Raw genomic sequence first — 12,171 nt, forward strand, 5'->3', positions numbered from 1 at the left:
ATGCAGCGATAGTGTGGGAGACAAATAAGTCCGGGATGGAGAATATGTAGGAGGCGCCCAGAGGTGTTTATATTTGGGGTATATATGAAGCTGATTAATAGAGATATCTAATGTGATAAAATGACAATATTTAATTGGCTGATATTTGGTCATGTTTGAGCATTTTGGCATGAACTGTAACTGCCCGATTATGTTATACAAGTCAATATTCTATATTTTGTAATCTTGAGCTGATAGACGATAGTATCGTGTATCGACGACCGTCAGACATATGGCCGACAGCAGGCTTTCATGACGATAGTTGGCGATAGTTATTATTATTATTATTATAGTTTCACATAAACATGGTTTGTGGGCTTCAGCCTGTAATGTGCACGTATTCCTTCTTGCACGCACCTGGACTTGTAAGGTGCTTGGAGTCTTGCTCGGACCTGAACGCGCGCATGGACTCCTCGCACGTAAACTTGTAATGCGCATGATTCGGACTCTTCCTCGCACATGAGCTTGTAATATGCGCGCCGAATAAATAAATAAATGAGTAAATTATTGCCCCGCCTCCTGATACTATCGTTTATTGCCGATCTCACAGGCCGCAACCCAGTATCACGAAATTACGTACCTATAGCCACATAAATTTGTGAGTCTTATGCATGACACTGAGACGGTTTTCCACCTTTTTGCGTGAACATGTCACGCATTTCTGTTTACGTGTTACTGTCACGTATTTGTTACTCAACTGTTTTGTCCTATTTTCTTACCATTGTCGCTTCGGTTTAGGGTTAGATTTCCCAAACCCAACTCTAAAAATCATAATATATAAAAAAAATAATGAAAAAAAGGTATAAAGCAATACTTCTTTACGTCTTAACGCAAACACCAAATCTGACCCTAAACCGAATTGTCGATGGTTTCAAAATAGGACAAAACAGTTGAGTAACAAATACGTGACAGTGACACGTAAACAGAAATGCGTGACATGTTCAAAAAAACAGCAGAAAACCGTGTCAGTGTCACGCATAAGACTTACAAATTTACGTGAATATAGGTACATAATTTCGAAATACAGGGTTGCAGGCTGACAATAAGACAATCTCACAATGGGGCATATCGCCCAACGCTATTGTAATCTACTGTATATTTTAGGTCAATTTGAAGTAATAACTTTAATATAATTCAGTAATTAAAAAAAATTTAATCAAGTATAATAAATAAGATTTTAATTGCTATCATTTAAAGTTATACATGTATTGCACTATATGTGAAGAGTTAACATGCAAAATGCTTTAATTGCATCTGAGATGTAAATTCATTTTTTATTACTCTCAGTTTAGGTTCAGTAATTTCACTATAATGCCAATAAAATGAAAAAGTTATTAGTTAGTAATTAAAACATCTTTTTTTGTCACTTTGGTCACATGAGAAGTATTAGATGAACATATAATACATGCCGAGAGCATTAGGTCAATATTATTATCTAATTTTTGACAGAGGTGATGTTTAGTCCAAAAGTCTTGAGACCACATAAAAAACTATTTAGTAAAATTTTCATTTCAACTTTTGGATTTTTATAAAGTTTACACAAATTTTTTTGTTAGCCACTGTTTAGGACAAAGATTAAAAAATCTGTGACATTATGTACGTACCAATGCTGTCAAAACACTAACAGATGACATACCAAAGACATTCTGAGATTTATTTATATTATTTTATATTTGTATATTTATATTATTTTATAATAAGTATTTTTAATACCAATCTCATACTATTGGATCTAACTGTAAATCTGTAAAACTTTTTTCTAAATATTGTAATTGGTATTGCCTTTAAAAAACATTTCTGGCATTTTTGAGATTTGAAGTTAGATTAAGTTAAACAATAAACAGCATTTTATTGAGATTCACTCCAATTTCATGCTTATATTTCACCCTGTAGCATGTAAAACTCTAAACAGTATTGGGCAGTTTCCCGGACTAGGCTAGGGCTAGGCCTTAGATATATTAGGACATTTAATTTGTTTTTACAAACATAACTTACAAAAAAAAAACAATACTGGTGTGCATCTTTATTGTCTTAAGATATGTCAGTGCAAGATTATTTTAAATTAAGGCAGCTAAAACATATTTTAGTCTGAGACTAGGATAAGCCCTATCCACAAAACTGTCCCAATAATTTTATTATTATTATATATTGGCCATCATAGCTTTTATCATCTGCAACATTAAAATAATTATCTTATAATCAGCATCAGCCAGAATTCCCATATCAACACATTCTTAAGTGTGAATGACCGTGACATCTTCACTTGTGCTGTAGCAAAGATGCTATACTGCTTTAATGAGTCTAAGCTTTGTTCACGGCATCAGTTTAATTGTTTTAACCAATTTACATTTTGTCCTGGCAAACAGCCAATTATATATGTGAATATTGTTAAATGCACTTACTTCTGTTTCGAAGTCAAATGTGTAAAAAGTCAGGATGTCTACGAGTGAGATATATTCACTGCGGCCGGGCATCGAGGCAAAGATAGGACGGCCCCACTTGAGAATTGATTGACACATGCTGCTCATGTATATATTTGATTGTGTGTTTGCAGTCAACATAGCAACAAATGGCTTTACTTTATCTCGTCTACACAAATGCTGTACACTCACCTAAAGGATTATTAGGAACACCATAATAATACTGTGTTTGACCCCCTTTCCCCTTCAGAACTGCCTTAATGTGGCATTGATTCAACAAGGTGCTGCAAGCATTCTTTAGAAATCTTGGCCCATATTGATAGGATAGCATTTTGCAGTTGATGGAGATTTGTGGGATGCACATCCAGGGCACGAAGCTCCCGTTCCACCACATCCCAAAGATGCTCCATTGGGTTGAGATCAGGGGACTGTGGGGGCCAATTTTAGTACAGGGAACTCATTGTCATGTTCAAGAAACCAATTTGAAATGATTTGAGCTTTGTGACATGGTGCATTATCCTGCTGAAAGTAGCCATTAGAGGATGAGTACATGGTGGTCATAAAGGGATGGACATGGTCAGAAACAATGCTCAGGTAGGCTGTGGCATTTAAACAATGCTCAATTGGCACTAAGGGGCCTAAAGTGTGAAAAGAAAACATCCCCCACACCATTACACCACCACCACCACCAGCCTGCACAGTGGTAACAAGGCATGATGGATCCATGTTCTCGAGACTCATCAGACCAGGCAACATTTTTCCAGTCTTCAACTGTCCAATTTTGGTGAGCTTGTGCAAATTGTAGCCTCTTTTTTCTATTTGTAGTGGAGATGAGTGGTACCCGGTGGGGTCTTCTGCTGTTGTAGCCCATCCGCCTCAAGGTTGTGCGTGTTGTAGCTTCACAAATGCTTTGCTGCATACCTCAGTTGTAACAAGTGGTTATTTCAGTCAAAGTTGCTCTTCTATCAGCTTGAATCAGTCGGCCCATTCTTCTCCGACCTCTAGCATCAACAAGGCATTTTGCCCACAGGACTACCCCATACTGGATGTTTTTCCCTTTTCACTCCATTATTTGTAAACCCTAGAAATGGTTGTGCGTGAAAATCTCAGTTACTGAGCAGATTGTGAAGTACTCACACCAGCCCGTCTGGCACCAACAACCATTCCACCCTTCAAAATTGCTTAAATCCCTTTTCTTTCCCATTCTGACATTCAGTTTGAGTTCAGGAGATTGTCTTGACCAGCACCACACCCCTAAATGCATTGAAGCAACTGCCATGTGATTGGTTGATTAGATTATTGCATTAATGAGAAACTGAACAGGTGTTCCTAATAATCCTTTAGGTGAGTGTATATACACATACACACTTCAAGTTACCATAGAAGGGGATGTAGGAGAGGGAAGACCCTCACTGGAGTCTTCTCTGATTACATCCTGACGAAGGAGGGATACAGTATGGATGAATGAAGAAGAAGAAAAGGATAAAGAAGATAGTTATAGGATATATTTAGTATGGACATTTAGTGAGGGTATGGGAGATGGTTAACAAAGAAAATAGTGAGAGGTGTGAACAATGATGAGGGTGTTGCAGTCGTTTCTGTAGTTTACAAATTCCACTAGGACTTAAAAGGACATCATACAGTAAAATTAATGTTCTTGCATTTTTAACCCTGGAGAACCCAAGAAGATTTTGGGTAGCAGCAATTAACAGCTGCCAAATTTGACCCTGTGGGTTCTTCAAGGTTAAAATAAGGGTTTGAATTCAAACCTAAGTTCTGCAAAAGTAGTCAATAAATTTGGATGTTTACAATGTCATAACATTTTACATTTATGCATTTCGCAGACCCTTTCATCCAAAGCAACTTGCAGTCCATTACAAGGTTTACATTAAATCAGTAGCTGTGTTCCCTGAGTTCGAACCCACAACCTTTTGTGATGCTCACACAGTGCTATATCACTGAGACTGCTAACTAGTGCTTTAATTATCAGCATTTAATGTTCAGCAACTTGCCCATCCTAAATAACAACACTATGTCCATTGCACTAACATACTTTATGTGCAAAGATTTTTGCCAATTATAATAGAGCTTATTTACATATGGTCTTAAAGGTACAGTAGTGATAACAACCTGTTTACCTGCTTATACAAAGTATAAAAACAGATACAAATAACAAGACATAATTTTGGTCAAAGCACTTAAAATTGTGTGCCTGCCTGCTACGTATTGAAGTACTTTGCTGTGCAATCACTAGACCTTACTAGCTGTGTACTTACTAGTGTCATGCTGGGGTCCTTATGGAGTTTAGTAGGTGGACGTGAGGGGGCGTGATGGGGGTTGCCGGGGTAATGTCGGGGCAGGTGATAAACATGATGAGGAAAATAGGGCTGTAGAGGTGGAGATGGACAGATAATCAGAAATAACATAAATGAAGAACAGATTAGGGACAGTGGTACAAAGGATCAAATACAAGCATGACACTATAAAAATAAACAGATGGATGAATACACCAATATTATGAATACCGTTATGACGACGACTAGTTTCATCTCCAATCTAAGCACTAACACTCGCTATTATGATAGGGTGATTCTCACGAAACCATTGAAACACCACGGCACTAATGATTTTAGCTTTAAAATGTGTAATATAGTTACATTAAAAAGCATCAGAATTAACATAACACTGTGTTCTACCTTGCACAATGTGTGATTTCAACATAAGAATTTATAATTGTAAATTTTATCTCATTTTCTGCTGAAATTCTCATTACCGCAATGTGTCCGGCTGTGTTTGAACATGCGTTATGTTGTAATTTAATCAAATTAACACAAAAATATTAAGAAAAAAAATAAATGGATGTTTTGCTAGACTACTTTAGATGACAGAAAAAAATATTTACTGAATATTCATGTATAATAATAATGAAGAAACATTAGGAAAATGATGTGTCCATGCCTGATGTTCTCATCCTCCGCAACACTTTTTGAGAACAGTTTAAGCACACATACAGAATTTTAATAAAGTTTGATTTTGAGTGACCAAGCACATGGACCAGTTACTTCAAGATGGCTACCAGGTAAGATCATTTTTTACAGTTAATTTGAAATATTGTCTTGTCAGAATGCTTACACAACATTTTGATTATCATTACCGCAACAGATGCTTATTAAATGTTAATTTAATTAATAGAAGCATATATACTTTGATTTTAAATCCATGCGCAGAATCTACAAATTATGTTCTTTCAGGTTTGTCATGTCATTTTGAAAATATGTCAGTGTTGATGTTTTCTGACTGTTGCGGTAATGAGATTTTTTAGGACTAATTTTTTAAATTATGTTACAAAAAGTGTTAAATGATAAGTAAAAGTTTTTAAATTAATGTTCCCATTTACTCCAGACTTTGTTTTTCAATGTCTGGTGGGAAAAAAAGTAAATGTAAGCAATTTTTACATTTTCATGCTTGACATTTTTAAAACCAAGTTTTCGTGAGAATCACCCGATAAGTCTTTTAAAAAATGTGATTTATTTCAATAAATTTGCTGTTTCGAAATTTTAATGAATCAATTCAAAAGACTGAATAAAGAGATAGTTCACCAAAAAAGGAAAATTGTGTCATCATTTACTCACTCTCATGTTGTTACAAACCTGTATAAATTTCATTGTTCTGATAAACACAAAGGAACCAAAATCGTAGCGATTTTGTAACCAAATCGTTCATGAGTCCCATTCATTTCCCTTGTATTCTTTATTTCTACTTTGGAAGTGAACAGTGGCGGCCGCCGGCCGGTGACTTCTTTTTTCGAGGGCGCACGATGCAAAGTTCGTCACAACATGTATGTAGCCTGTCATGTGTGTGGTTTGTAATTTCAAAATATGTGTTCTGCACGTCGAGTGAACCTGTGTGCATCACGTGTCTTGCAAAATAAGTGCCTGCTGCAGACGCGTCTAAAGGGTTAATGATAAAAGAGACCCTCGCGTTTGCATAATCTCATGAATAATCAGAGTTTACTGTTAAGGGAGTGTCTTGCGTGTATTTTGTGAACGTGAGCGTCTCTTTTATCATAAACGGTTTTGACGCACTTATTTTGACAAAACACGTGATGCACATGGTTCACGTGACGCAACAAACACATATTTTGAAAACACGAGCAACACACATGAACTCTGCCACTGGAAGTAAATGGGGCTCATGATCGGTTTGGTTTCAAACATTCCTTAAAAATATCTTTCTTCGTTTTCATCAGAATAAAGAAATTTAATAATGTACATACTGTGTGACTACTGTATAACCAATGTGTCCAATTGACAGTCTCACCCTGTTGTAGAAGGGATGTTGTGGGCCGGTAAGACCGCTGAAGTAACTGCTGTGGGGCTGGGAGGGTGACATCACACCACCGGTGGGGAAAGACCCAGGAAATGAGCCTGTAGGAGAACACGCCAAAGACTGCTGCCCAAACACGGAGTGAGGCCGCGCCGTAGCATCTTGCAGGGGCATTGTGGGAAAACTGACTCCTCCAAGGTGCATCTGCTCTCTTGCATCTCGTACATCTGACAGATTGAAAGAGGAAAGGAGCAGGAAAAAAAGAGAAAAGAGTACAAGAAAGTAAGATTCGAAACTTGGCCGGCACTTTAAAGGCATTCAGTTCCTCCCACTCAAAGACGTCTACAGCCAAACGAAGAAGCAATTTTAGCAAGATACATGCGGGAAAGGAAAGGCCTCTGTGGTTTGATTCTCCTAGACACAAAACACTGATGACCAAACTTGGGTGAAAGAAACCGACCTATAAAAGCACCTCATAAAAATGGCTCCCAAAGAAATTGATTTTACCTTTGACCTCAAATCTTGTCTCGAGAGCTTTAACATACGTCGGGATATATTTGGTAGGAAACATTAGTTCTGAGTCAGTCAGACCGACAAAAATAAAATGTCTGGGTGACTCAGAAACAAGCTGCTCATCGGGCATCAGTGATGTTTCATTTCCTGAGGAGAACACAATGGAGATCTTACTCATCTCTCTGTGCAAATAAAGGTTTCTTTGTGAAGCCCGGCCCATTTTCACATTGCACTAAGCCACGTCTGCCGTCTCAAAGCAGAGCACAGATGACCGATCATGTGATCAGATAATATCAGCTCCGACTCTTAAAAATGAAATCTACAGCAATAAACCAAGTAAACAAAGGACTGTGTGCATGTGGGTTAATTTGCTGTACCTTACATTAAAGATTATTTACATTATTGGGAATTATCAAGCTACGGATGGGCACGGATATTCGAATATTCGATCGGCAATAATAATTCGAATTTAAAAAATGCTATTCGAATGTTTGTTTGTTTTTAATGTGCCACCAAAGGGTTACGACTTATTTAATGTTTTTCACTTCATCTATACTGTCTTTTACATACTTAAATGTATGTATTTATCTCCGGGTTTGTCGGCGGCGCGCCGTGTTTGGCCACTGGCTCACGTGAGGGCTCACGTGTTATTAAACGTGCTTCTCCGCCGCCCGCATCAACACATCATGAGACTGAGATTTGTAAGCTTTCTGTTATAAAGTCTACTTTATTTTGTTAATAACGAGACAGACACGGAGAACGAAATGAAACGGAGAACATGTATTTTATGCAGTGCTCTTTCGAAAATGAACCAGATAACTGCACATGGCAGTTTAAAAGCAAAGCTCCGTCTTTGTGAAATGTTGTTAAATTAAGCTAACGTAAAAAACTTTGCACAGTCAACAATTATCTATCGAGCCAGCTTACATTATTTGTAAAATAATGTTAAATACAGATATTCAATCTTGTTCAATCCGTCGGTTGTTTTTATCGGATAACCATCATCACGAGGAAGAGTTTTCTCCGAAGCACTGGCATTATTGTATCTAGTCAGAAGAACGGGCTTTCACCGAAGCAGGTAGGGTAAATGGGGGTTTCTTTATTCACAAATACATGTCAAACTAAACTGAGAAGATATTTATATGGCGACTGAGCAGTCGGTTATGTAGATGCGTTTTTTCGTTTGCTCCGGGCTCTTATTTGGAGTCTGTTTAAGGGTTTAAATGATGATAGCCCGTCAAGTCCTCAAACTTTAAACTTCGCAAGTCCAGGTTAGGGTATAATATTTGGTATAATATAATGTATGTAAGATCAAACAGTAATGAATTCATACTAACGACCGACTTGAAACTAAGGATTTGACTGACTGACTTCGCTCCGCATGGGGTTTTAACGCCTTTTTTTCTGTAGGATATTTTTTAAGAAGAATTTTAAATATATATATAATTTTTTTACAATGTTTTCAACTTAAAAATACATACATACATATACATACAGAATATAAGTTTAGCTTGTTGTGGATATTTCCTAATTATAAGCCTTCTGTGAAATTATGACAAAATGAAAAATACAAAAGACGCATGTCTTAATTAACATAATTTAAATAAACGAATATTCGAATATTCGTTCTTTATGAGCTTAAATATTCGAATAGCAAATTACTGGAAAATGCCCATCCCTAAATCAAGCACATGATCCTTAAGAAAGAGTGGAAGAATGCTTTCATTAACTGCTGTTAAATGGACACTCCAGTTTTTTGAAAATAGGCTCAGCTCCCCTAGAGTTAAACATTTGATTTTTACCGTTTTGAATCCATACAGCCAATCTCCAGGTCTGGCGGTACCACTTTTAGCATAGCTTAGCATAATTCATTGAATCTGATTAGACCATTAGCATCGCGCCCAAAAATAACCAAATAACTTCGATACTTTTCCCATTTAAAACTTGACTCTTCTGTAGTTACATTGTGTACTAAGACCGATGGAAAATTAAAAGTTCTGATTTTCTAGGCCGGTATGGCTAGGACTATACTCTCATTCCAGCGTAATAATCAAGGAGTTTGCTGCCGTACCATGGGTGCAGCAGCCGCAAATATATAACGCAGTGCCCAAAAATAGTCCCCAGCTATTGAAAGTTACCAAGGGGACTATTTTTGGGCGCTGCGTAATATTATTTTCCGTCAGTCTTAGCACACAATGTAACTACAGAAGAGTCAAGTTTTAAATAGGAAAAATATCGAAACTCTTTGGTTATTTTTTAGTTCGATGCTAATGGTCTAATCAGATTCAATGGATTGTGCTAAGCTATGCTAAAAGTGGTACCGCCAGACCCGGAGATCGGCTCAATGGATTCCAAAACGGTACAAATCTAATGTTTCACTCTAATGCTGCGTTTACACCAACCGCGTTTCAGACGTCAAAATCGCGTCTACCAGTTGAACAGTTTGAATGCACTCGCACGTGTAGAGCGAAGTAGACGCGCGGAAAATGCAAGCATTTGACGAGCATCAGAGGCAAAATTGGCTTTTTGTGGGAGAGGCAAGTGCTATGCGGTTGTCTGTTTGCAGGATGACTGATGTTGCATGTATCAAGAGAGTTACCGGTTTGTATTTGGTAATCTTACTATAGGGGGAAAATAAACGGGGCGGGTCGTTAAACGTCACGTGACTCAAAAGTGAAAAACACACGGGACCTCCAGATGCGCGTCAACGCTTCTTCACATTGACTTAACATTGAAATCACTCACACTTGCCGCCTCTAACGCGGTTGGTGTAAACGCAGCATAACACCCCATTCAGACAGCCAACGACAAGCAGTAGCAGAGCGACGCGATCTCATTCATTTCAATGGAAACCTGGCGACTTCCGGCGGCACGAGCGAAAGTGACCGTTGGCGACCGTATGGGTGTGTCCAGCGACGTGAGAAAGTTAAGAAAAGTTTAACTTTATGCAAATGTCGAGCGACTTTCGGGAGCGACTACCAATGAGAAACAAAGCAGTGGAGTTCACGTCATCCTTCTCTCGTCAGTTACTGGTGTGGATGGTACTCATTTGTTTATGACAAGCAGATTTAGAAACGCCTCATTGAAAGAGACAAGCGACACACAGCGATAATGTCGCTGGCTGTCTGAACGAGGGGTAAGGGAGCTGGAAAATGAGCCTATTTTCAAAAAAAGTGTAGTGTCCCTTTAAAGTATAGGTTAAACTTAATCTTTAGCCATTAAAATAGGCTTGTAGAAGTCTACAGTGCATGCCAATTCATTTTTGTGTACCTGCAATGATCTCCCTTAGTTTGGGGTCCAGGTTGACAGTGCAAGGCAGAAACATCTCCACATCACGAGCAGTAAGAACAGGCGCGTGCGAGGAAAGAAACACCTCGAAACTGCGAATATCACCATCGATTTCCAGCAGCGGCTCCACATCTTTAGTGGTGGGGATGTTTTTAGAGATCCTGCAATGAGGTGCATTATTAACATACAGAATAATCTAGAAATAAGTACAGGAACTAAAAAATTGGGGTTAAAATGATTCAGCAGTGCATTCCTCGTTTTATTCAATGTTTTTAAACAAAATATAAAAACCCTACATGTGAAAACCCAACTAAGGTCCTTTTTGACATAAAATAATGAACAACATTCTTTAAAATTATATGAATATCATAATATATGAATTTACGTTCATGTTGTTTGAGTAGTAGATAGATGTTAAATCTACTCTAGGCTGTGGTAAGCTAACCTACAAGTCACAAGCTCACACACTTAAACCTTGCTATCTCTGAAGATATGTGGTTTCTGCAGTTATTTCTGCAGCCCGACATCAGGCGCTTTCAGATAAATGGTTTCCCATCACAATTTATCTTATTGAGCGTGGGAATTTCTATCAAATAAATCTGAAGATTCGCTTCTGCTGAACGCAGACATTTTGCGCGCACCATATTTCTTCATATCTCTTTATCTGCCCTGCAGCCCACGCCTACATCTCTCGGGTAGGCGCGCCAGTGGTATGGTTATTTGCAATCTTTGGTCGGTGAGGGGACACAATAGATTCCTTATTTCTATAATGATCAAGGCGGATTGCGCTGTGAACGGGGTTAGGTCACCGCTTGGCCCTGTCCCATATCACTGCCTCGAGTAATCCGATTTTAAGGGCTAAAATTTGGACATGAGAGAGATGATACAACGACTCGTATGACCTTTAACCAGGGGTGGGACTATGCCGCGGATAATACCCCACTATCTTAGCTATCACATAGACATGTTGTAATGGAAATTGCATGTAGTATTAATAAATATACTCGGTTGACAGAGGTCAAAAAAATGATAAGACACACCAGCCAATTTTGTAAACATCATCGGTTTGCAAGACACTAACAACACATTTGTGTATTTGACTGCAGTGTGTTTCTGTTTGTGTTGGGAGTTTGCGTTAATTCAATCCAGCGTTGGGTCAAAAGGGACAAACCCAACCCACTGGGTTGTAAATCAACCTATACTGGGTTGTTTTAACCCCAAATGCTGTTTTGCTTTAACCCATTGTTGGGTCAAATGTAAAAATTTTCGACCGGGATGGATTTTTAAGGATGTCATTTTCAAGACCATCTTCTGATGTCTGTATCTCGCATAAATACTGACGGTGACCAAATGACTCACAATTTCGGTCAAGAAGTGTGTGTGTTTGAGGGCGAGTGAATGGCCGGGTGTGAGAGCAGATGTTGAAGTCACTGGACAAAGGCCCACACTGTGCTAGAGCAGGCCTGTGTGTCAGCGGGCCAGGGCAGGATGCTGTGCTAACAGTCAGCTGACCTTCCACATGATGGACATTAGGTAAAAGTCTCACACTTAGGGTGGAGCTCAAGGACATGGCAGACATAAAGAT

General features: G+C 38.4%; 1 protein-coding gene across 6 annotated transcripts in view; it reads right to left on the minus strand.

Annotated features, from left to right (window-relative positions):
* Positions 1-12,171, minus strand: part of LOC129418085 (kinase D-interacting substrate of 220 kDa B) — an 86,476-nt gene that overhangs the window by 15,547 nt on the left and 58,758 nt on the right. For 3 of the 6 annotated variants that reach the window (XM_073864898.1, XM_073864899.1, XM_073864897.1), the window contains exons 23-26: positions 10,569-10,747; positions 6,780-7,012; positions 4,736-4,846; positions 3,838-3,894 (exon numbers count right to left, since the gene is read on the minus strand). In XM_073864898.1, the coding sequence (XP_073720999.1) occupies positions 3,838-3,894; positions 4,736-4,846; positions 6,780-7,012; positions 10,569-10,747 (580 nt within the window). The remainder of the gene's footprint in view (positions 1-3,837; positions 3,895-4,735; positions 4,847-6,779; positions 7,013-10,568; positions 10,748-12,171) is intronic. The other 3 variants (XM_073864901.1, XM_073864900.1, XM_073864902.1) reach the window with 2 other exon arrangements.

This window comes from Misgurnus anguillicaudatus, unplaced genomic scaffold (assembly GCF_027580225.2).
Source record: "Misgurnus anguillicaudatus unplaced genomic scaffold, ASM2758022v2 HiC_scaffold_28, whole genome shotgun sequence".
Lineage (NCBI taxonomy): Eukaryota > Metazoa > Chordata > Actinopteri > Cypriniformes > Cobitidae > Misgurnus > Misgurnus anguillicaudatus.